General features: G+C 36.0%; 3 protein-coding genes across 3 annotated transcripts; 2 read left to right on the forward strand and 1 right to left on the reverse strand.

The window, feature by feature from the left end:
- The first annotated feature begins 39 nt into the window (after nt 1-39).
- On the forward strand, nt 40-1,752 carry LOC131779098 (leucine-rich repeat-containing protein 40). Its single transcript, XM_059095633.2, has 2 exons — nt 40-967; nt 1,409-1,752. The coding sequence occupies exon 1, from the start codon at nt 98-100 to the stop codon at nt 941-943; it is 846 nt and encodes a 281-aa protein (XP_058951616.2). The 5' UTR covers nt 40-97; the 3' UTR covers nt 944-967; nt 1,409-1,752.
- A 358-nt stretch (nt 1,753-2,110) lies between these two features.
- On the forward strand, nt 2,111-9,435 carry LOC131779096 (protein AF-9). The gene is made up of 4 exons (XM_059095627.2): nt 2,111-2,478; nt 4,443-4,707; nt 5,032-5,976; nt 7,000-9,435. Exons 1-4 carry the CDS (start codon nt 2,289-2,291, stop codon nt 7,238-7,240), a joined length of 1,641 nt encoding a protein of 546 aa, XP_058951610.1. The 5' UTR covers nt 2,111-2,288; the 3' UTR covers nt 7,241-9,435.
- A 136-nt stretch (nt 9,436-9,571) lies between these two features.
- LOC131779126 (sodium/calcium exchanger 2-like) lies at nt 9,572-26,226 on the reverse strand. The gene is made up of 19 exons (XM_059095663.2): nt 26,090-26,226; nt 21,217-22,270; nt 19,540-19,628; nt 19,033-19,068; nt 18,167-18,301; nt 17,435-17,562; nt 16,864-16,960; nt 16,617-16,734; nt 16,193-16,417; nt 15,540-15,702; nt 15,179-15,302; nt 14,599-14,740; nt 13,703-13,790; nt 13,144-13,234; nt 12,893-13,015; nt 12,419-12,494; nt 12,064-12,217; nt 11,231-11,406; nt 9,572-10,958 (listed from the first exon to the last, which is right to left on the reverse strand). The coding sequence occupies exons 2-19, from the start codon at nt 21,931-21,933 to the stop codon at nt 10,827-10,829; spliced, it is 2,814 nt and encodes a 937-aa protein (XP_058951646.2). The 5' UTR covers nt 21,934-22,270; nt 26,090-26,226; the 3' UTR covers nt 9,572-10,826.
- Nucleotides 26,227-26,839: the final 613 nt, after the last annotated feature.

Raw genomic sequence — 26,839 nt, forward strand, 5'->3', positions numbered from 1 at the left:
ATCTGGAAATGAGATCCCATCAGTCTATTATTCGAATTATTCGTTTACATAGAGGGAGAATATTGCGGAGTTTTCTTACGCATTTTGTAGCAGTTAGATGTACCACGCAGCTCAAAAGGAGGTGGATAAAATACTATTGACTGCTATAAGTTCTGAGTGCACGGTTTTAAATCTCAGTCATCGAGATCTGACCGTACTTCCCGATTCTTTAAAGGAACTTGTCAAAGTGAAAACGTTATTGTTGAATAACAACAAGATTATTATGCCTCCGATGGAACTTGTCACACTAGAAAATCTTCAAGTCTTAGCACTTGATCATAATCAGTTAACACTAATACCTACGGGATTTCGGCAGTTATCGAACTTGCGAGTTTTGTGTTTGAGTCACAACAATCTAGGATTCTTACCTTCAGAAATAGGGGAGTTAACCTTTCTCCAAGAACTTTGGATTGTCAACATCCAGCTGATGGCATTACCACCTGAGATTTGCAAACTTGTGAACTTGGAGAAACTTGGTGCAGGATGTAACAATATCAAGGCTTTGCCCGACGGATTTTCAGCTTTAAAATCTCTGAAGTGGCTAAGTTTAGCAAAAAATCAACTTTCGTCTCTGCCTAGTGACTTTCATTGCCTCTTAAACTTGATCCAGCTCGATCTTGCTGAAAATCAATTTAGCAAATTTCCTGAAGGTCTGAGTGGACTTCATAAATTGGAGAATCTGATTCTGCGCTCAAACATGATTCAGTCTTTGCACAATAACACAGTAAAAAAATTGCCAAATTTGAGTCATGTGGACCTCAGGGACAACAAATTAACTTTACTTCCAAGAAATCTAGAACGTCTACATATATTCTGCATTGGAGAGAGACAGATTTGCAGAGACATTGATGAGAAGAGCTTTCAAAAAGTAGACAAAATGCGGAAGAAGCAGAAATGCGACTAAAAGGAGTTGATAGCTTAAGGCAGGGTAATGAAAGATAAATAGGCCTTCTTTGATAGGGATGTTCATTAAAAAGTGGAAATTGGAATGCTCTTCTATTCAGGGTTGATGTACACTGGGACTGAACTGATTTTGCTTTTTTATGCTCTGTGATTGGTCCAGCAAGCTCTTGCCATTTTTCTCATCAATTTTAACCCCTTAGAGTGACTAACATCTCATTTTTCCTTACATCATCACCCCTGAATCACATTTTAAGGTCATAAGAATAAAGAAATGATTACCAACTAGAGACATTCTTGATTGGTTGAAAAATTCTTCCAATCAGCATCTTAGGAAATGTCTAAAGGACAGTTTAGAGAATATGTATACTGATGTTAAAGTGTAGAGGATTAATCAAGATTTTATCTTTTTACATTGGTTAGTACACTTCACATTCAGAAATGTATTGTGCTTTCTTTCATATTCTAGACAAACCTTCGGAGGTGTTGTAGACTGTGATCAGTCCATCCATTTTTCTTCTGGAATCATTGAGCTGGCTCAACTAAAACTTGCACCATCATTTTGGATTATGAGGCAAACAGACCACTTTTGAACCCTACAGTTGATGCTCCTAATTGACTAGATGTTGATCAGGGTGGATAAACTGCTATAGTTAATTATTGAAAAGCTCACATAATGTTTTACTGTGATAGCCTTATGTTAGAGCTAATCATGACAGCAGTTTACCCACCCTGAGGTGAATAACTATTTTTTCCGGCATGTTAAAAGCTGTATATAGCTCTGCTTTTAGAACCTGTCAATAAAGCTCAGTCTGCAACAAAAAATTTGTGGGAATTTTAATTTTCACCTGCAGGTTGACATAGGTTGTGGCTACCCGACTGATTTTAAAAAATTGCTGAAGTTTTAAAACCCACTCTCTTGCCAAAGAAGTGTTGAATAGTTATTTTTTCGTAACCAGAGAATTTTGGGACAAAAAAGTCTCGCATCTATACCTCCCTCCCTTTTTCTGTTTCTCAATTACACCTCAGGATCAGAGATTAATGATATTTTGACCACATTTTACCCCTAGCCCCTCCCCCATCGTGCTCAGAATAGTCCAGAACAAAGGTTTGCCATATTTGGCACGTTATTAGTACGCAGCCGCGCAACAACTGTCAGTGAATCAAAACGTCCTACTGAAAAATTCTAACTGTGTAGTCCTCAACCAAGCGAATGGCTTATTGTGTTATGGATGATTGATTGCGTGTCTTTTTCCTCGATGGCATGTTACATTTCCTCTTAGCCTCACTGGTTCGTGAAATGCCTCCAGTGTGCCGAGATTTGACGTGCTCTGAGCAGATCCATTGACATGGAGAAAGTTCAAGTTGAAGTCAAGATTGAACTCGGACACAAAGCTTCTTGTAAGAAAAACCCTAGTCCTGACGGATTTACACACGACTGGCAAGTTTTTGTACGAGGACCAGGGAGGGATGACATTTCCCATTTCGTAGAGAAGGTTGTGTTTCACTTGCACGAAAGTTTTCCCAAGCCGAAGCGAGGTAGGCCAGGGTAATTCCTGCTCAACTCTAGCTTACAAACTCCATTACTAATGCTCTTGTGAAGCTCTATTGTGTTAAAAGCTTAGGTACTGTCTTTGTTTCCTATATTATTTTCTTAGCGCTAGTGACATGAATGGCTAATTTTGATGTAACATATGATATTAAGGTTTAATTCAAGGCATTACCTGGTGTGATTTGCTGCTGATTTGCTGCAAATGGCCACGGCTTAAATCTGCGTAAATGGCATGAAGAAGCTCGAAAAATTGCAACTTTTATTGTCGACAAGATGTTTATAAATTAGATTTGGTTGTCTTTTTATTTACAAAAGCCAACCTCTTGAAAAGTGGGATGTTGTGTAGCATTTCGATATAAACACTACCTAATCAAAACCAGCGGAGATATCCTAGCGTAAAGTTCAAGCTACTTATCTCGTCTGGTTAATGTTGTTTTTCAACGTTGCGCCATTACCAAGTTTAAAGCTTTAGAATCGCCAACCATTACACTGTTCTTGAGGAGATGTTTAAATGGGAAGCTCAGTCTTCCTGTTCAATACAGGAATTGGACACTTTTCCTTGAAATATTTGAATCCAAATAAATCAATAAACGCGAGAAAATTTTGCATGATTAAGAAAATTTTGCGTAGAGGTAACAGGGTCATCAACCCACAAGATGTGTCGGTTGAATTAATTTTCTTGTGATTGATGAAAACGAGAACTAGATTTTAGTGGTATCGTAACGAATGCACTGTAGTTGTTAGTGCTATTGAATTAACGCTTATACTAACTTGATTTCAAGGATAAGGTTACATGTATTGGCCCCTTTGAAAATAACTGATTCGGTTTATTTGCTTTCATTGTTGGTCTTGTGTAAATATTGCTATCCACAGTTCGTCTGGAACGTTTAACATTCGATTGGCTTCTGTTTTTCTGTTTTTACTGTGTTCAGGAAACTAAGTAGGACAGATTCGGGTCATTTAAACCTCCCAGCATCTCGCGTCTTTGATTTTAACAGCTGCAACGGAAGAAAGATAAATGTCTCTCTGTTCAACTTTTAGAAAGACTGTTTTCTTTAGAGAAACTCATCTTCGAGGAAAAATAATTTGCTGACCATGATAATAACATATCTTAGAAATGAAACTTTAAAGCATATGCCAAAAATTGGAATTAAATACACCGTAGGTAATAATTTTGATGATGTAGAGTTGAACAGATCAGTTATCTGTAATGTGGAGAGACAATGGATCTGAGATTACATCTTAAATAATACTTATGCTCTCCAGTTTGAATTAAGAGCCCCTGCTTACACTCTAATTTTTAGGGAGAGTTTCACAGCAACGAGAATAAGTAACCTTCAAGAGGGTTGACAAAAAATGACATTTTGGTGTATAAATGTTAGAATTCTATTTGTTTGTCTGCAACTTGTGTATTCTCAAGACAGCTAAGTTATCCTAATGTGTCAGTATTTTTGAAATTTTGTGAAAGCAATGTAGCCTTGTTTTTTTTTCCAGAAATTAGAGAATAAAATTTCTTCAATGGAACAAATTATTACACAAGGCATACATGAAAGTTTACCAATATCTTATTTTGTCTTTAAATAGTAGAACTGAAAAAGCCTTGGTGCAGCTTGTCCATGCCTGTACCCTTAGAGAATGCATAATGATAATAAAAGAACAAATAATCTTTATGAAAGGTGTTTCACACGTAGTCCTCAGAGGATTCATGGAAAAAAAAGTTACAGTATAAAATGTGGGCAAAGTAACATGCATGATAAAGTTGTAACCAAAGTTTTAAGAAAAAAAAAGATTGATATTATTAGAAAACTGAATTTAATGAATAGTTTATGGAATATGAAATTGTATCACCCTTGTTTTAATGATTGAAATTATTATATCGATGTTCTTGCAAGTAGAGCTTATTGAGAAGCAAAATCAAGTTTGAATACCTGTTGTCATATTTCTCTCGCAGTTTTGAAGAATCCTCCATATGCTGTCTCTGAACATGGTTATGGAAGCTTTTTCCTTCCCATTGAAGTCTACTTTAAAAACAAAATAGAACCAAGGAAATTACAGTTTGACTATGATCTCATCCTTCCTGCCTTTGGCTCCTTGCCGATTGATAACATTCGAAGTGAGGCATTAACTTTCACAAACCCTACTGATGAATTTAAAAGAAAGCTGGTGAAAGGTGGAGGGATTGTCACAAAAACAACCACAACAAATGGATTTCACAGGTACTGTAAATTAGGATGCTTTGGATTTACTTTGCTTGTTCAAGCAGTCTTGTATTTGCTTGAATAAGCTTGGGACAGAAAAGTTAAAAAGCACTTCCCCTCCATGGCTTTCTTAAAAAGAAGGAATGCAAGGAAAACAAGAGTCTCTGGAGTTAATCACATAGTACATGAAGTATTGCACTGATCCCAAATCTATTGATTCAAATTTGAGTGTTCACTTGACATAGAAAATCATTTCAGCCTCAGTTAGTGATTTTGTTGCTGGAGCACCTTAATGGCAAGTGTGGTTCATTTTCCTTATTCTGTTTTCATATCCCTCTCCAGTTCATCTCCCCCTGTGAATGGATCAATATCTGAACAGACCACAGAGACCAAAGACACCCAAGTGACAAACAGCCTTGTGGCTGACGTTCGTGTTAATCCTCAAGTTTCATCACTAGCACAAGATCTTGATAAGAACAAAAAATTCAAACATGAAGGTGCAATAGCCAACAAGACTCTCAAAACGCAAGAGGCGGCAACACCAGGACTTAAAAGATCAGCCAGCACATCAGGAACAGAGGAAACACAAGTGCAGCTGGTTAAAAAGAAGAAAAAGAAACACGATGAAGCCATTGCAAAGCCAGGGAAAGGAGTGGGGTTCATCCCCTTAGAACTGCCTGGTGCTAGTAATGAAAGCAAGGACAGATTGGAAGAAATGAAAGATATCAAGCTAAAAATAAAATCACTGTCCTCTAAGAGTCCTGCCACAGACAAAAAGAAGAATCGGCAAACCTCATTAGAGACTGGATTAAATGAGGGAGTACCCAGCAGTTCTAAGGGAAGAGAGTTTACATCATCCAAGAAAGTGAAGAAGAAATCTCCCAAGGAAGATATGAAACCATCTAAACCAGAGGAAAAGAAAGTTGAGAAGATCACGTTTCGGCGTCGTGGCTCTGGAGACAGCTGGTCAAGTAGCACTTCAAGTTCAAGTCTATTAGGAAATTTAGGTGGAAATATAAACGTGGCACTTGATAAACTTATGGCAGACCTAAGTGATGAGGATGATGATGATGATGGCAATAGTGGTGACATTTCTACCCCATTTCAATCTAAAACGGTAAACACAGGAACAACACAGAAGTCCGTTTCAGAGATTAGTGGTACAACACAAAATAAAGACACTGGCAATAAGGTCAAGACAAAAAGCAGCTCTCAAGGGAAAAAGTCAGAAGGGAAGAAGAATGAACTGAAAAGTCCCACCAACAAGAATGTCTCAGCAAAGCAAAGGTGAAAATCTACAGTGTTTGGAATTTATTTGATTGATGACCTCTGAAGTCGTGGAACTGTGGATCTTCAGAGTGGGGTTTTAATTGCAGAGGGTGACCTAAACATATACATGTTTTATAGCACCAAGTTTTGTCTTCTCGGTTTTTTCTGAAATTGTTAAGAAAATTAAATCCCTCCCTTGCAGGTTTCTCGACACAATGGTAAATGCTTTGTTCTTCCTTTTTGAACAACAAAGGTGATCTAAGCATGTTGCATCATTCCCTTCTTGATCAGTGAACACCATTTCAATCAGGCCTTCAGTGTGTTTATGATCACTTCCTTAGTCTCTAGTGTTGAGATTTTGTCTTTCTAACCCCAAACCCGGGTGTTAAAGGGCTGATAATGCTATCCAATGGATAAATCACTGTCCAGTGGACAAGTAATACCAAAACATACAACACTATCCACTGGATAGAGATTTAGCAGTATTCAACCTTTAAACAACCAAGGCCTGGTTGTCTAAAGACTTGATAGGGCTATCCACTGGATAGATTGCTATCCACTAGATATCATGGAACATTTTGTAAACATTTATTCAATGGGTAGCTCAAACCAGTCTTTAAACAACAAGGGCCAGGACTCTCAGGTATCCTAAGAATGTATTTACATTATTTTCTCAGAGTTTACATTAAGTCCAGATTTTTTCCTAATCTTGCAATAGTTTCTGTAAGTGTCATTAGATCCACACTCTCTTCTGCTAATTGCTCTCTTCTGCTAATTGCTGTAAAAGAGAGAGTGTGTGTGTGTGTGTGATGCATGATAAGCCCAAACAACAGCTGCAAAGGTGAGTAATGTCCCTGAGACCACAAAAAATGGTTCAAGCCAGGGCAGGCTTGAGACACACAGTGATTCACACTGACATTAATCCATACAAGATAAAGAAAATTTCAGCTTCTTGGGATTTTAGATACTTGGTCTACAGTTGTCAGTGCTCTGTGGTTGTTGAATTGTCCTTGATTTCAATTTTTTATGTTTGTCTTGTAGCCCAAAACAACGACAAAAAGACCTAAAGAAAGGAAGCAATGGACAGCGAACACCTTCATCTGACTTAATTCAACTGTACAAGCGTCTTGTAGCCTTGAAAGACTCAACTCTCCTTCAAAAAATAGCAGACATTTTAGAGAAAACAGGCCATTTTGTACTTACAGAAACAACACTGGACTTTGACTTGTGCAGTTTGGACAAAACAACCATAAAAAAGATTGAAAATTCCATCAGCAGATAACATTACCTGGAGAAGCTTAGAGATATCACATGCCACAGAGGGAGAATTTTGGGGAAGCCATCCTCATCTCTTTCACCAGTTTTCCTTATTGGCCTTGGGTTGTGCGAGAAAAAATTGTTCATCACTGTCTGCCCTTTTCTGCTTTGCCACCAATGTTGTGGAAAGTAGTCTGTATTGTAAAAAGCTGGACCAGGTACAACAGTGGAATTAATCAATCAAATTTGAGGATTCGTGAGTCCAGCCTGCTGAGATACTTTTAAAAAAATTAACTATTATATGCTCACTTTCAGGAGCAGAAATGAATCTTGTTCCACTTTATCTGATAAAGTGGGCTAAACAAATGCTGTCAAAATTTTCCACCAGAAATCCTTACAAGCTTGTTCCTTTGGTTTATAAAAACATGTAAACAACAACTTCAGGAATGTTTTTTTTGTGGTAATACTGTTTCTTGAATATTGCATTTTACTAACTTATACTTTTGTGTACTTTGAAGAATCTGTGTGAAAACTGTTAGATTGTGGGTCTCAAATATACATTCAGAATTAGACAACTCAACCTGTCTTATTTGTAAATACCAATGAATTCTAATTTGAGTTATGTGGAAATGACAAATCACTTTAATTTGGTAATATAGCATTTATAGAACATCTGTTATATTGTTTTTTGTGTGTGTGTGTCTAGACTTTCACATCAAAAACTACTTCAGTCATTGAGGGTAACAATTCAAATTTGTTGTGTGGCATCACAGGAATAATAATTAGAGGGTTTGGTCAATCATACCAGTTTTTCTTGTTTGTGGTTAGTAGTACACCATGTTTCATGCAAAAACATCTTCATTTTTAGCAGCCAAGTTGAAAATGATCAAACTATCAGACCAAACTTCTAATTCCAATACTATCTCTCTATTTATTTGTTATTATTTAAATAATATAATTCTTTAACATTTTTGGAGCTTAGTCACTACTGCTAAAACAAGTGTATTTATCAAGAAAGAATATGTCAGATTTGATGGGTTGTTTAGGCAGAAAAGTCATAATTTTAGAACATAACTAACATCATTACCATACAGCTTTCCTTTTATTCATTATCAAATATTTGGTCAATATTTTTACGTTGAATCTCAGCAAGATTGCCAAGTGGCTTAAAGATGAAATTTCTTAAATGAGATAGTCTGATGCTGTCACAGAATCCTCTGCCTTCTATATTGAATTTAATATTATTATTGCCAATCTAATGGGAAGTTGTTACAAGTATTTCTAAGTTTAAACTTATAACTTTTTTCATCATTCAACTATTAAAAAGTTTATCTAGATCTGAAATGGATTTAAATTGAGACAAAAGGATATTTTCAGCCATATCATGCTATATAATATGAAATGTATCTCTTACTAGTTACTATTTTAACACTAGTTTGTTTCAGTCTGTTTCTGTTAAAAATGTTGTATCAATTTTCTTAAACCAAAGACTTAATTAAGATTATCATTTATTCATAGTAACATTCATTTATTGTAGATTTAAGTTTATCAGAATGTAAACTATATTATGGGAATCAGTTATGTTGTGAACAATAACTAATATAGAGTCCAAATGTTTCAGGTAGTAATATTTCACATTATTTATTTTGATTGCAATTTAGCAGGCAGTGAGTGGCTGACTAGCATGAAAAACAGAACTCAGAGATCAAAAAGTGGGTGTGCAATTTGACTATCATTGGACGGTATGATTATGGACAGAATCATAACATTAAGTGTTATTACTTTTATTACCAATAATAGCGTACAAAATTTTAGGGAACACCCAACTAGTTAATTCATATCCACAACAAAAAGTACAGCAGTCACCTTTCATTTTCAAAGGATGCGTACAGTTCAGACAGATGAGTTTGGTCCAAGTGCTTTCCTTCCTTCTTGAGTCATGCACATTGTCCTGCTAGGGCATATATCCTGAAGTTTTGATTAACCAAATGAGCACTGGTGGGGATTTATTTATCATTAGAACATTCAATCTTTGGATCTGAATCTATGACCTCTTTCCTTTTGACCAAGACTGTTATTGATTCTGATAGAATTCTGTATTTGTACTTATAACTTATTTTTTATACTAATATGTTTATAAGGACTCCAAAACCTTTGTACACTTTTCCTTTGGTTTCTTAAAGTTATAATTGTAAATAAAAACCTAACTTATTGTCTATAGTACTGGTGTTTGTCTCTGTTTCTGGTGACATGAGAACTTGGAGGAAGGGTCTTCTTTTGGTAATTGTTTAAAGGACATATAACAAAACAATTTTTGAATTTGGCTTTTGCATGATATTGATAATTATCAAACATTGATTCTGTGTCATCTGCCTTAGCTATTGGCTTTGAGAGACTTGCTAACTAATTTATGTTTCAAAGTTTGTCTTTGGCAAGAGTTCATCTTTTTCCATCTACAGTTCAATTTTATTAGTAAATTTGTAACATTTGTACAAAATAATACTGACACACCAAAGCAAGCTTTTATTATTTGGCCTACAGACTGCAATAATGGAAATAAATTACATCCACTCTGTTTCTGCAGTAAAGTACTATTTACAACAAACAATATATTTACAATAATCTGTTGATAAATTATTTTATAATGTAAATCTTATATTGCATGTCAAGAATTACTAGCAGATTCAAACTGACAACTTGAATAAGAGCTATTGTGATCTCAGGTGTTCTCTCCTCTGTTGGAACAGATTTCATAAATAGAGGTGGGTCCTGTTGTGTTTGAAAATAATTTTGCCACCTCACTATTAAGAACCATGCATCATGCAATGGCAATCTTCAACTGAAGCCATTTCCTTTCTAAAAATCTCTCAATTTCAAATTAAAGCTAAGCACAAGACTTCCTCATAAATATGACTCTATTTCTAGACATATAAAACCTCCTTTTTGTGTCGCATTCAGGCCTCACAGTTGATTCTGTATCAAACCAGGCTTAGTTATGGCAATGGATGGCTTTATTTTCTTGAAGACTTGGAATTTTTAGACTGTTGTAGTGCTTCTGTCCCTAGTTAAACTGCAAAATCCAATTTACACATAGGCCTTAGAACAGGTCACAATTCTGACCAGAAGCCTATGGCCTAGATTTTGCTTCACTGTCTGTGTCCTTTAAAAGGGTAATCCTTTCACTCATTTTGATCACACTGCCCTGGAACACAGGGAAAATACAATTGAATTATTTCTGCCAAGTTAAGGCATTCACAAACCCAAATCTTTCCAACCTGGTATTTCCAGCAACAAAGGCATTTTCTCTGAGATACACCCAATTGTATTTGACCCTTTCACACACAACTCTGTAACTTAAAACAACTCCATCCAAAGCCACAGAGTCCACCAATATTTTCCCCTATGTGCAGTAGATATTGACACGTAGCCAGATGGGTTCAACACAGTTGCTCAGATTTTTGTTTCTTGGTGGTTCAATATTAGTCTCCGTCTCCAATATTAGTCATGTTGCCATTCTTCTTAAGTAATTTGACAAATCAGAACAATTTCAATTTGATTGTCCACACAATGTGGTGAAGCAACTCCATAAATAAGTGTTTGTGCGAAAGGTGTCAAAGACCAACAGGAATGATGTCATATGCCACAAGTGCTGATACCACAACATAACAACACCACAAGAAAACCAAGAAGAACCCAGTCATGTGTTTTGATGTTGCAGGACCACCAAGCTCTCCTCCAAAAATCTGAAAATTAAAGCAAAAGTAAACAGAAATAACTTACAAGTGAAAGCAACAAAGATACAATTTATAGAATAAATATTTTCTCTCTCTTTAATCCAAACATTTTTTTCTCTAATTACACGCACACAGTAACATTGCATTGACCCAGAAACTTACCAATATACCTCAGCAGTCAAAATTCATTATTTCATGAAAAAAAAATCATGTAATTAAATAGTTTCCACAGGAAAGTACATTTCTCACAATAATTAAATTCTGCATAACAATCAGCTCACCATTCTTCTAATGACAAGGGTTGCAAGGCAAATGAGTCCAAAAGTTGTGAAGACCAGCACAGAGAAAGTTAGATTACCACTGTACACAATATACTTTGTCCTCTTCACTGCATGATAACAAGTTGATATCACCCATGGCAACCCAAGACCAAGAAACACATTCACACTGTTACTCCCTGCAAACAACAAAGGTATCATATAACTAGACATGATCAATATATTGTGTAAATGTCTGTGGAAAAGATTTTTTAAAACTCTGTCTGAAGAACATTTTTATCATATTTATACTTGATTTGTGACTGAACTATTATACAAAAATCACTGGTTTTTAACCAAAAAACAACAAAATTCAAATTTTTGAAAAAACATCACATCACAGTTTTTTATGGTTAAGTGTGCATGCATAGTAAGCTTCAACAGGTTGGAAATTGATGTTTGTCTAAAGACATCAAGTTCTAAGCTAACAATTCTGTTTTTTGAAACAAAGCTTGAGGAAACTATGTGCTTCAAGCTGCTGATATACACAATTTATTACACATTCATTAATATTTTCTAAATGATAAAAGTTTTAATATTACACTAAAATCCAATAACACCAAGCATTAAGAACCTCTAAACAAAAAATCAAGTTCACATTCAAACATGTCGAAAGTTTAATTAATCACTAATATGTTTAGTCAACATTAACAGTGTCTCCAGTCCTCACTTCAGTACTTAAAATTGTGGAAACTAAATACAACTGCTGTTACTTTAAGTGACAATAAAGTCAATCTCATGGAAAATAAGCCAGCACAGTGACATGATCGGATAATGACTGTAGCAGTTGCACAAACCTGTGATATTCCCAATTGAGGCATCTGCTCCAATGTCTTGCAATGCAGCAGAGCGGCTGGCAAAGGTATCAGGTAAGCTAGTACCAATTGCTATGATAGTGATTCCTGTAACACTGTTCTTAAGTCCTATGGCACAACCCAGGAGTTTGCCAAGCTGTAAAACAACATGAAAATAAACTCTTGGCTAACTTGATATGAACATGTGCAAGAAAAACCTACTAATGACTAGCTGATTTAAAATACAATTACATGTAGTTACTGTTGTTAGTAAAAAATAGTTATTGTTTTACTTATTAATATATATTTCTTAATCAATTTATACATTAAATATTAAGAGTTTGTGGATCAAACATACCTGTTCTACCAATGCAGTCAGTCCTGCTATAACTAACAAAGACATGAAAAATGCTGGCCATCCACCACAACAGTTCCTAAACAAACAAAAAACAGCAAACAATTGTCTACATCTACTAAAGTTTTCCAAGGTGTAATGCTTAACCATTTACTTCCCAAGATCTAATTGTAAATTCTCCTCTCTTGCTGCTTAACATTTCCTTGTAGACTAGTTATGAGAATTGGGCATTGGATCAAGGTGACAACTTCTACCTGATAACCGTGAGTATTCTCATTACCTGTTTGGTGGATAATATATGGATATTATTGGGAGAAGTTATACATGTAAGTTAATCACTTCTTAGAGTTAAAGGTCAGATTAAGTTTATGTCTTGTGTCTCTTTCATTCTCTTCTCTCAAACACATAAAAGAGCATGATTGTGGTGAAAGTCTGCAAAAGCAACATATCAATGTAAAATAGAAACAAAGGAGTTACCTTGGAGGAATAAAGGCAAATAGCACTTTCCAGAAAAATGTGAGAAAATGAAGGACAAAGTCCATTATGCTGAGTGGTTCTGTGTTTCCTTCATCATCCTCCTCCCCTTGAATAACCATTGCCCTGGTGTGACAATTGAAAATGGTGTTTGAAGGATAAAACAACTTTGGAACATTCTCATTACACAGAAATAAATTTACAAATTGTAGTGGTCAAGGAGAAATGTTTAGAGTGAAATATTCAGCACTTACTCTTCAAATTGTGTTCTCCAACTTTTGGTCAAACTTTGTTCATCTTCTGCTGTCATAATGTTGGCAACTCGCTCCACAATGTTATCAACATCTAAGATGCAAATCAAAATTGAAAGTGAATTCAAATCTGAATATGAAAATAGTATCAATACTGAGACACACATCCAGTACCCTGCTATGCCAAGCTATGTCTTAATGGTGTCTTTTCTGTTCGTGATGGCAACAATGATGATAATAATGATTGTCCTGATACGAAGTAAGCTGGGACTGTATGTGATTCAAAAGGCATTTTCATGATGCCATTTACTTTTACTAGTTATGCAAGGTAAATTAATAACGTTATAAATTAAATCAAACCAGTTGAAACATTCATGGATGTCAGCCAATCTACCCCCCCCTCCCCCCCCCCCCTGGTCTGAGCCACCAATACAACAACTTTTGGAAAAGTGGCTTCCTTATTATCAAGCAATTTTCTTGGGTTTATAGACTAAGCAACTAACACTTTTCTTGGGTTTAAAGACTAAGCAACTTGCAACACATGTTTTTTAAAGAAGCTTACCATTTGTAATGTTTATAACTGCTGCACTTTTCTGTCCTATTTTAGCACCAGGGCTTTTATCACTCAATAACACAATAAAGTTTTTATTCTACAAAGAAAGTGGAACAAAATGGAAAACGTTAAAATTGGCCTTATTTCTTTATTTTCTTATTTATTTTGTTAGCCCCCAGCTTAGTGTCTCTATACTTCAAGGCAGTATCTGTCATCTTAAATTTTTGGTGGTAGGTCTATAATTTTTCCATTCAACCTTTCTGTTCTACTACGTTCTGCTATATAGTAAGTTTGATAAAACAGTGCACAATGTACTTCAATCACTGTTAAAGATAAACTATGCCTTGATAGAAGATTATTCACTAGGCACACTGATATTTTAATAAAAGTTTATAATGTTGCCTAATTTACAGAAAAGGGCAGTTCTGCAATGGTTTTAGAATGAAAAACATCATGAGCAACTCAATTGTCACGTACTTTATACAATGTGCAAGACAGTTCAGAAATGTAATCCTTACAATGGATATTCCTCCTCCCTCCACTCATAAGTCGACATTTATTGAATCAATTTAACCAACATAATGATCACAGAATGCATTTCAATGGAGTGTTTTCACACCAAAACCAAAGTAATCATGACAGCCAATCAGAAGTTAGGAAAATATGAAATGGAGCCATTGAGAACCCAAAGTAAAACAGGTAAACTATCTGAAATGTGAAAAACACAAATGACCAACTTTCATTAGTCTTGGTTTTGAATCTGATTGGTTGAGAGAGTGGCACAAGTTTTCTGGACCAATCACAGAGTGAAACAAAGCAAAATCACAGCAACCCTGGATTACTTTTGACACTCAATTTAAAATTGCTCTCTCAGCAATGACCACCTTCCTCCAATTATCAATTACCTTGCAGTCAGGATTCACTCTTATTATTAGTTGTTTGGATGTTTCACCATGTTGAAAATACAACTTTCCACCAACTGCCTGTTCATAATCACACTCCTTCTGTTCAAGTTCCTGTTCTGTCCCACCACTGCCTGTACCATTCCTACACAAACAATATACCATCGGATCAGATGAATGTATGCTAAGGTGGATTTTAGTAACCTGAATGTATCATACTACATGGCTGAATTACCAGTTAATGAAAGAGAGAGGATATGGGAGGATATGCAGATTGAGGAGATTAAGATTGGATTATCTAAACAAAGTTCAACCATTGTTTAACAAAACTTCATCCTAAACAATCCTCATTTTAGCTGAACCTTTCGTCTGAATATTTATTTTTGTGAACAGTATCAAGAGGGCCAAAAGCTAATGGAGGAAGGCCATTTATCATCAATATTAACAACTAAATCAACCCTCCTATAGACAAAGCCTGAGACCCACTGATTGTGTAAACCATGGTTTGGGTTAAACCTTGTGTAAATAACTAGCCCTTAGCGTATTTGTTTTGTTTTTATTTTTCGCTGCTGACAGCACTTACATGGTGTTGTAGGTCAGTGTGACTGTGCCATCACAACCTTTCCTTCTAATTATGGTACAACTGACATCACCAGTAACTACATTTGCATAATAACTTGCTTTTTCAAAGGAGAATTCACCAGGCTCTGAAAGATAACACAAGACTGCAGTCATGCCACAGAAAAAGTGTTTCATATACTGTACATATCTATTGTTCAATTCTTAGAATTATTTCAAATATTGTTTATTTTCACACATTAAAATTCCCACAGTAGACAGCCTTTCTCTGGTTACAAGGGTGTGTCTTCTCTTATCTGAAGTTTGACTGCACTTCCAATGAAAGATATAGATTAAATCAACTTAACAATGAACTTTGACATTACCATCATCGTCTATTATTGTGATCCTTGCCAAGTTTGGTTCTCCCAATTCAGCAGTTCCTACAGGATTCTTTAACAGTATATAGAAGTCTTTTTCTAATGCATATCCATCATGATGGACTATTGTAATTGTTAATGTCTTCTTGGTTTCTCCTGGACAAAATGTCTGAAAAACACACCAAAACAAAATGAAACAAGGCCCTCAAAAAAAGAAGAATGAAAACAAAATTTTATAACTATGGCGATGAAACGAAACAATGTACAACAGGAACTTTAAAGGTTAAGAGCTGGGAAAATATTATGTTAAAATAATAATAATAATAATAATAATAATAATAATAATAATTGTGATAATATCTGTCACTGTTAATAAGGTATCAAAAGTCAGGTAAAAATCTAAAACAAAGTTTTAGCATTAGCTGCTTCTATCTTCAAAATTCCTTTGACATCCAAATGACATGAAATCCATCCTCAGGTGAAAAATTCAGAAAGGATTCATTTTCAAATCTGAGCTTTGTTTCATATTTATTCTTTGCCTAACATGTAGGCAAAGTCAAACTTGAGAAAATGTGCGTTGGTCAGTGGTGCCTCTTGAGTTGGCCCTGGATTTCATGCAGTTGAAATTGAAGGATTTGTAAGACTATTATTACACTCACCAATGTGCCTTTTAAATTATGGTAGTCCTTTCCATGTTTAGCACTTCCATCGCGAGTCTCGTAATCCACATAAAATGTTGTAGCTTGTGACTGGGCAGAATCCTCTGAAAGTTGAAATTCACCATTGTTCTCTGTGGACACAGCATCTCGTATGTTGTATACACTCTCCCTTGCTGGTAAATCTCCATTTATTTTTGGATTTGACAAAGGGACACCATTACTTTCCTGTTAAAAGTGGGCAATGTTAAATACATTTTACAGATAACTGATGAAGATCAAATGCAGAAACCATTATCATGATGGTAATACTATTCATTTGGTTATCAAAACCATGAATAATAGAGGATGTTTAAGGAGAAGGAAGACTAAAGTTACTACTAGCTTTTTGGTAATTCATGAGAAAAAAAACAAACCAAAAACAAACCGGAAAATCAGCTTTGATGATTGGAACTGCAAGCTGTTCCCATTTGCCATTAACAATGGGTGTTGATGGGTCATAAGGAGCTGATAATTGAAGTTTTTTACGTGGAACACAAGGTGATCTGTTGAAAGGAAAACTACTGTTATAATTACAAATTTGGGAGTTACATAAGTAAAAGTCAACTTGAAAAATAAAATCAGTAGAGCTTACGTAAACAAGAAGTTCTCACTGATTTGGATATTGCACAAACCTTGCTATCCTTTGACTGAGTTGCACTTCTATAGTTAGTTTCTTTGCACTTTTTACAACTGAATATGATGCTGAACTGAAGCTAAAGGTTTTTTCATCTGAAAGTAAAAATTTAACTAAACATCAACTTAGAAAACAGAATGCTGTCCATCAAACCAGAATTCCTCATACATGATTAGGTTGTGGGTGACACGACAAATGATGATAGCAACAAAATCCTGTGATATATATATTAAGGCAAAATGTGGTAAATTTGTAAGGAAAACTTGTCACATGAAATTCAATATTAACAATCTTGGATTGGCCCTTCTATAATTCTGATTGGAGTTACAAGGGTAGATTTCCATTTTTAAAATGGCAAAAGCACACAACTCTCACATTAAGCTGGAAATGATTCTGCAAAAAAAAAATTACCATCTTCATTTACATCATCATTTCTGAAATGTTCTCAAAATTAACTGACTACAAAATAAGATATACTAGAACCCACCTTAAAAATCATCATATATTACACTTAATAAATAAGGCATTTTTACTGAGAAGGGCATGGGATATGCATACTGTTAAGTTACCTCCGCCAAAAACTCTAGACCCATAAAGAGATTTTGATAGCATATTTAATTGTTCCTCCTGGTCCTTAACAGGTTCTTTTATACCAGGTTTCTGTCTTGTGATGCTGCGTAATGCAGCATGTCGAAAGCTGTAAATAAATCAAATAAGTTAAGAGGTTAAGTCTTTAGCCACAAAGGATGACAGTCCATTGCCAGTTTTGGCTGACAAAACTTGGAAGTAAGCTGCTTCATTGCTTTCCCAATGAGTAGCCATTACATGACCGTTACCTCTGACTGGAAAGACACTCAATGAGTGTTTATTGTACCACCCAATAGCCCCACTAAAGCAATAACTAACCAAAGCCTGCAGTGTTGAAACTAAGAAATTAGGCTGCTGACTGAAATTTCAAGTAAGGAAACTCGAATATAGCTTTCAATATCAAACAATTGTCATTGTATAACCTAAGAAGTGTCTGTTGTGCTTTATCAAATGACTGCTGGCCAAAAATCCAGCCAGCAATTGCTGCTTTTTCATTTCACCAGTGCCGATTCTGAGTAACAAATCCTGTGCCTGTATCAGAACCTCTAAATTAGGGCTCCAGTATTGTAAAGAAAACAACCACACTTCTCCCCAAAGAAAAATCAATAAAGGAAAAAATATCAAATGAGCCAATGAAGGTGCGAAAATCGCTTTGTTTTTCAAACAGATGTACATCAATGATCAAACAAACAATTATAGTACAATAATAATACCGTGCTCTGGTTGAAGCACTGTTTTGTGGTTGCTGGGTCATCTGTTTAAACTGCTTCAGGGCCAAGGCAACATCAGCTACTGTTTTATTGTCATTATAATCAGGATTTGATTCTTTCCACAAATTCACGACACCCCTAGAAACAATGAAGAAGTTTGATTGGTAAGAAAATGTTAACCTTCACCTTGACAAGATCTGCAGAATGATTACATTTCTTTAAAGAAACTTCAAGGTCATGAGGGTTTCACAAACCAGTTGGATTCCTATTCTAAATTTATCCTTCAACATACAGTATATCTTAATCCAACAAACAAAGAAAGCTCAAGTTAAATGATGATCTAAATAAATTACCTAAATAAAAATCATGTTACTGTTGAAACAAATGCAGAAGCCACCTGGAAAGATAATGCCTAGAAACCATTGTTGTTTATTGATTGAAAGGGGGAGGGGGAGAGGGAGAAAGGAAGGTCAGAGGATTTTTTGATTGTGACACAATAAAATTTACCTGATCCACCCATAAGGTTCTGTAATTCCCATGACTTCCCCCCCCCCCATATGCATTAGTAGTTAATTGACAGTCAATTTTCTGTAGTTCCCACTTTGTACTCTGTTGGACACAACTGATCCTTACTACAACCCCCCTGAAAAATGATGTGGTTCCCCCCAAATCCCTCAACCCTCCCTCCCTCCCCCACCTCCCAGGAAATGAATATTGAATGCTCCCTTATGTCCACTAAATATGTGATAACAATTGCACTTTAATTTCAGATATATTTTGTGAAAACAAAATATGATTTGCTTGGCTTGTGATATAAAACCTAAATAACAATAAAAATAAAAAAATAATATTGTCAATATTATACTAACCTTATTCTATCCTTGCTTCCATTCAACTCATTTTCACTTTGAAACAAAAGTGTAAGTATATTTAATATTAGGCCACTTGGAATTGACATATGATACATAAAAGTGGAGTGTTTAGTATGAATACTAGACTTTGATAGCTAGCAAACGGCCTTTCTTTCTCTTGTAGGGAAATTTAGGACCGATAAAACACTCCTTACCACTACCATTTAGCAAGGATACTAAAAGGAAGGGTAGTATATCCGAACCTTTGAATTTCCCAGTTAGACAGCGGGTTAGAGTGTTCAGTTCACGTAAAAACTCTGTGCAATACACGATTTTTATTTCATAGAGATTTTTGTAGAAAAAAGTAATGCTAGGAAATACTTGAGCCCTTATTTCTTGAAAATTACACTCTCTATTTCAACAAACACAAAAAGTAATAAAAATAGCATAGATAAATTTATTGGTGAAGAGGATTTACCATACGAGTGTTTGGTTAGAACGTAGATTAATGTTATTCATGCTTACCTAAATCTTTGCTGCTCTAAAGCTCTTAGTTCCATTGAACGATGAGTCATCATTGGACTCCCAGGTTCTGTGAGCCCAATCACGCGAACCTAAACAACAAAGAAACAAATAGCGTCTGAATTTCCAATCCCTGCATTCTTCGTCAAAAAGAACTGACAAGCTGAAATTTGTAACTCCCTGACGTAACTGTCCAACAGTTCAGCATGTTAAATGCTTAAAAGAGCAGCATAACTTATACCACTCAATTAGACCACTCATATTGAAGGAACGTTTGGTAAAAATATGCAAGACTTGGGCTCGAGCAAAAACTGTGATCCAGCGAAACCATTACTGTACCGTTGCCGAGCCTTGCAAAGAGCGATCAGCGGCCCTCGCGCGGAGCTTGCGCGGAGCGTGGATTTTTGTAGAACTTGTACTTATCAAGTCTTCCCGCGAAACTTTGGCGGTAAAAAGTTTCTCAGCTGATCACACGGGGAAATAGGCCGAAGCAAACAAATTCTTATTGTTGTTTGCAAGGAAATTATTTAACAGACACTTCTGCTTCGGTTGTATCGAAACAGGTACTGTTTCAAAATCCAGACTCGAAGACGATAACAGGAAAACGGTAAGTAAACACTCAAATTTGTTAACATCGGGCAAAAATAGGAAGAAAATTTTTATTTTGATGAGGTTTTCTTCTTTGCATCATCTAATAAAATTGTACGATGGCATCATCATATTTCATTGTAGGCATCGTACTCGTATTTGTTATTAGAGTGTCATAATCGCAACAAACTAAGCTTTTACAAAGTGACTAATAACATTCTTCTTAATTGGAATGTAATCAGGGATAACCGATTACCTCGGATGTGGTCAGAAAATAAATATGGTGAACGCTTGGTTTTTGTCTCGGATTAACTGCACTGGCTTAAAATTGAAAGGAGCAAACTGATGCGGTTTGTTGCTCTAAATTAATACTGCGTACTATCCTCGTAGTTAGTGACTCATGTTCATTAGTATAAATCAAGAAAAAAACTGTATCGCTTAACTTCCTAATTTTAAGAAGTGATCATCGAAAATAAAGCCCAGAAACTTGCGAAAAACTGCAGAAGTGATGAACACAATGATTAAAATTCGAAATGGTTGAGCGAAATCAATACGAAGCAGTCAAAGAGAGATTAAAATGCATTTTTTTTTTATCGAATGTGGATAGGAGCAATGTTTCAGCCTTGGTTAGCGAGCAAAAGAAACTGCAATCTTACTGAGCCCCGTAAAACGTACTTCTTTATTTTGAAAGTTACTTATCTCACCAACTGTCTTAATTAATTAATTAACTCCGTGAGTAACATAGTACTATCCCGTGAAACAAAACCGTTGCAGTGACAGATCATTGTAATTAACGTTGTTTATGAAAAGGAGTGTGTTTGTTTGGAGAGAGACAATGTGAACGTTTGTGTATGATTTGTTAATCTTCGTAAGGTTGAAGTTAACGCTAAAATACGAATTTCGCTTAATGACGTCGATAGCCAGTGGAAATTTTTACAGAGGAATTTAGAAAACAAACAAGTAGAAAAGTAAACAGAGTTGAAGTACTGCGAATTCTCACGGAAACCGGATTGCCGCTGTAATTGTATTGAACAGTATTCACTAATTGAACGGGACAATGTGCTTAAATTAAAATTATATCAATCTACTTACCTCGGGACTTTCAACGCTTATAATTCTGCCTCGCTTACACCACCAGCCGTTATCCTGACACCAAGATGTGATGACAAGAAGAGGAAAAAAACTCAGCGTCACGAACGCTTCCCATAACTCGATCTCGTCAGGCGAGGACCATTTCAACACCACCAACAGCCAGACATACGCGAACAGCGACCACACAGAAGTGACAATAAAGACTCCCAATTCGCGAATCTTTTTTACGGTTCCGCTGGGAACACTTACCACACATAGTGCCGTGATAAGAAGCAGATTAAATGAAGCTGATCCGATTATGGTAAAAGTACCAAGACCATCTTTGTCCTCCTGTGATGCGTCCGGTACGTTTCCTAGATTTTGAACCGTCTCTACTACAGCTAAAAGAATCTCTGGCGCGGAAGATCCCAGCGCCATAAGAGTCAAATTAGCCACGGTTTCGTTCCATACAAATACTTCGATCTCAACGCGTTCTTGCTTTTCGGAATCGTAGCGTGTAACTTTGCGCTTTTTACTTGTTATTACCTCGATAGAGCTCATGAAAATATCGGCGATTATAGCGATCCCTAGAAATAAATAGAACATGGCAACTGTGTATAGAAATCCTCGAACTCCATCACTCCATAAATTCTCCGCTGGTAGTAGAAGCCAGCTTTTAAAACACGGAGTTTCATACTCTACAACGTATCCTTTCGAGTAGTTCGTGAAGTAGACCATTATTGTACTTGACAAGCTCGCTAAATTATAACTTGATCCAAAACAAAATCAATTTACGCCTATAGAAGGACTTGACCAGCGCTCGCACCAGAGCCAATTGAATGTAGCGAGAATTGTACCCTTCCAAGCGATCGTATGCACGTTTTCTGTGTCATGTAGTCAAAGACGTTGTAATGGTAACCCAACATTATGGTTTCTTGCTTATGTCAGGTCGTCTTGCTGTGCTAATGAGTTAATGAGCAGCCAGTCAGCTGTCTGGTCATTTTTTCCATTCCACGTTGTTTCTGATATCTGCCTTCGCCGCCATGGATTCGGTCCTCCACACTGTTTACAACTCCTGTGTCAAATAATGCAACACAGAGAACGAATTGTCACGGCAGTAACATTTACTTTTTCCATCAAACACTGTCCGCGCCATGGATTATAAACGACGTCACCACCTGGCCCTTCTCTAAAGATCCCGTTACCTTGGCAACAGCAAACAAAAGCTCAGGTGCTTATGTTCAGAAAAGATTTGTTTACTCGCCTGTCATTTGACAGAGTTAACGATGACAGTTGTTTGAGATGCAAATGAAAATCCTAGGTCGCGGTTATTGACTTTCGTTACCGTATATTGTTAACCAATTTTGTTTCAAACTTCGTTAGACATGCTCTTCCTTAAACCTACTTATTCATATTAACTTCGTGCGATAATCATTTCCTCGATAGCAATTTACTTGTGGAGCCTAAGCAAAATCAACCTTCGCGCTATTTTAATTTAGGAGATTTGGGTGCACAATAGACTCCGTCTGAAAAGTTTTCTTCCTTTGAAATACAAATCTATAATGATTTTGACGGAAATTAAATGAATCGCTCTGGAAATTTACCTATCACGAAATTTTGCCGTCGAGATTTACTGCATGTAATTAGAAAGACCTATTTCTGTCTGGTCGACTTTCATCGTAACAGGAAGAAACTATTTAGTTTTATTATTGCTTTTTTCTGTTCTAATATTTCTTAATTCGCTTCGGCATAAAATGTGCATATTAAGTGATAACTTCCTTTTCCGTACAGTCAGTTAGCGCTTGTGATAAAAAATCTTAGGTCGTTCGCACTTATGAGTCCCTCTTTATTGTTTTAATGTCTCTTCTAGATCACGGAAGACGAAAGAGGGGTTTTGCTACAACGCACTTTCAGTTGATCACATATTGCCTTGAGAAACGGAAGGCAAGGCTGGTTATTAGCGATGAGAACCTCTGCTAAATACTTTTATTAATCTTTATTCGAGCTCTTAGCGTACTTCTGCGAAGGGTTTCCGAGCGCCTAAGTTCCTAGTAAGCAATATCAGTAATTGACGGGCTAAGCAATGGTTGATGGTCAAAACGGTTACATAATTTACTTTACAAGCGTTGTCCCTTTTTTGAGTAGTCCGCCATGAGAGTGCGTTGATCTGTGACAATTTATAATCAGAGACATTTTCGCTCTATCCTTGTGACAGTGATGCTTGCAAATTAAGGGTTTGTTCTTCACTAGCTTGGAAAGTCAGCTGAGAAGTTGTGCTGTTTCCAGTACACAATTTGGGAGAAAAGTTAGCTTCCCTTCTAACAACAGAAAGGTTGAGCGAAGAAAATTGTTAATTGATAGAGGCGTTAAAGAAAAATACAACTTTCTTTCAGATCACAATATGGTCGTGGAAAGAACAAAATTTTACTCTAACGCTTATAAAGCGGTTATGTGTTCTCCGGAATAAATACCTTTAAATCTAGGGCATTTAAGTTACACTTGATTGGCAGAACATAAAACTGAACGGAAAATCCTCAAACAGGTGAATTTAGAGCTAACAAAATACTCCGAAGTAAGAAGCTGTTATGTAATTTTCAATTCTACTTAGAATTCAAATTTTATCTGAGAGGATAGAATTGTCAGTGTTTCTCAGCTGTCTCGTCAATGGCGATAGTGAGGCGTAGTCTCAACCGTTACATAATGTTGATGTGTTTGTAATGCGAGCGCTGTATCTCCATTTGGTCATAGAAAGCCGCTTGACAAGCCATAAGACGCATCTTTATCACATCTTTAGTAAAATCGATACAATACTCTTAAAACTTTTTATCATCTAAAATCATTACTAATACATAAATTCTCTCATTTTTAAGATAAAACGAAGCTTTCGACCGACTTAATGTAATGGGTCGGTGCTAAAAGGTAAAACAAAAGCACAATGATACAATTTCTAGGTCCGTCTTCGAAAGAATCAAAAGCAGCTTAGTGAAAACACTGTTACCTCTTTCGCTGATAGTCTTGTTTCCTACTCTAAAGTTAAGCTGTAGGTGTGATCATTAATCAAGTGATTCTATGCAGACTTCCTCTGATCTATTCCTTTTGAACGACTGTCACTTTCACTTCTATCATGAAATCATTTTTTTCGTATTGGATATGGCAATTCCTCGCCTTTTTACGCTTTGAGTAACACACCGATTGGTCATAACAACTGTTTCGTGAGTCTTTCTTTGCAGGGTGCGTTCAAGTACTTAAAAAAACATTCCGTTTAGTGTTTTTGTTTCTAGAATTAAATCAGATTTCAACATGTACAATCATATTTCAGTCCACTGATGATCGAAAAGTTGAAGTTTTCTGGCGCACACAAAGAAAAAGCTAAATTTTGGCTTTCACTAAAAAAAATGAAAATGTATGCTATTACTGGTGTTCTATAAAATTAGTTTAGGTTCCGTGATGATTAGGGGAATTTTTTCATAGACATTTCGCCGGAAGTCTCATCAATTTTGCACTTTAATTTTCGTGGAGATAGTTTCTATGAAAATGTTCGTACTTTCATTTAACTAGAGTTCTAAATCATGTACTATGGTGCGTTCCCTTTGTTTTTATGCGCCATTGTATGAAATGGCACGTGCACAACCATCAGAAAATGTTCATCAAATTTACACAAGAAATTCGAGAGCCAGACGAGAGATGGTTGGGAAAATATGATGTTAATAAAACAAGAATTATGACTTTTATACGTCATTGATATTAGACGTATTTCCTTGCTTGTTCTCGAGATATAACACGGCAAGGACTTACAAATAATAGTTTTCTTCTTTTTTTCTCTAACATTTGTTTTTCATATTGTTAACAATTTATAATTTTTAACCACATTCGAATTAGAGTCGTATTCAGTATCGCTCCCACGCATTTATTATAAAATTTGCATGGGCACTGTTTTTTCGAGTTTGTTTACTCAATTCCACTTTTAAATTTCCTGTTTTTAAAGCTTACTTTACACTCCTAGTAAGTTATGATTGAGGAGATTTGCTGCTAAGGCGCATTTTAGCCGTAGCTACTGGATATCTGACAACCGGTTTGAAACTTACCGGCTAGAGATGGTGATCTTACGGGTAGGAATCGAACCTTCCCCTTCATAAATTAAAGACATTAATCAATCGTTTTATATCTGTGATAAAAGATACTATATTCTGATCACAACTATCACGCAATAACGAAACTAAACAAGCGATGATAGAAAGTGAATCAGAGTTGGCTGAAGTACCGCGCATAGCAGATGGAGACAACGGTCAATATTACGGCTCTACAGCCAACAGCAAGGCGAAAATGCATTGTCTCCGGCTATCTTTTACACAGCACAAGTCTACATTCATTTCTTCTTGAAACAAGTAATTTAGGCCTATCCTGGCGGGGTTTAAATTAGAAAATAAACCTTGTTACCTAAGCGCCGGGAATATTTTCTACAATGTTTCCATGGCTACAAACACTTTATAACCAAGAATTCTACTAGGTAAATTGCGGTAAAACATTGAAAATCGGAAGTTTTAGGGATTGAGGAAGTAGAGAAAAACACGCGCAACTCGAATCAGAAATGAGGCAATTCCACTGGTATCACCGCTTAAATTTTGATTATTTTCACAGTAAGGAAACTTATTTCCAAAAATGGTTTATTAAACAACAAAGCGAAAGAAAATGAAAGGTGGTATATTGTTTTTGTTTTCAATGAACAAGAGATATATCTCTAACAACGCGGCTTTAAGTTGAATTTCAAGATTTACCTCTGTAGGAAATCCATTTCGAGTGGTTGCGACAGCGAAGTAAATTTGTACTAATGTTAAGATTTGTATAACAAACGACGCCACCGAGCTGTATTAAACAGTTATGCGAAGACACTTACCAGATGGGCGAAAACACTGATGGATATTTTCCAAGGTTTTCCCTTGGATGCCGCCTTCAAGATGTTCTTTTACGTCGCCGCTTGTACTGTTGACAGCGTTTTTCACCGACGCTTGTTAATAAGCATGCTGCCTTGCATTGCCTTGTCTCGTTTTGGCGAAAGTACTGTGTGCTTAATTACAGATGGTTTTAATTATTCCGAAAAGTGTTGCAGGTGTCTCGTCGATTTTGTTTTTTTTGTCAAGAGTAGAGGGGGCCCGTGCAAAAGGCCCCCGCTATCTTTCACCATTCCCTGCGTCACAGATGAATTATAGTTTTTTTTCAGGAAGCAAAAGCAACAATCATGAACTAACAAATCAGAAATACACAAGTGGTTCGAAATGTGGTATTTTGTCTTTATCAGTTTGGTTTTGTTTATTATTTTCACCCAAAGCAGGTGGGTCATGCTGTTAATTATCTGTTTTGGAGATCAGAAAACAAAAAGAAATTACTTGAATAGGCTCCTTCAGTTTCCTTTGTTCAGTTAACTACAATTTAGGAGAAATAAAAACTCAATAGTTTCCAAGGGAACAATAAACGGAAAAAAACATCGTGATCCAGGTACCAATCCGACGGAAATTAAATTTTATAAGCTACAGAAGTTGTGAAATAAGTCTTCAGGCAAAAAAACGCAAATAACAGGGAATTGCAGCAGAACAGTGAAGACCTCTCGACAGAACGAAATACACAACAAAGGATGCAGAATTAATAT

The sequence above is a fragment of the Pocillopora verrucosa genome, chromosome 4 (genome assembly GCF_036669915.1).
Source record: "Pocillopora verrucosa isolate sample1 chromosome 4, ASM3666991v2, whole genome shotgun sequence".
Lineage (NCBI taxonomy): Eukaryota > Metazoa > Cnidaria > Anthozoa > Scleractinia > Pocilloporidae > Pocillopora > Pocillopora verrucosa.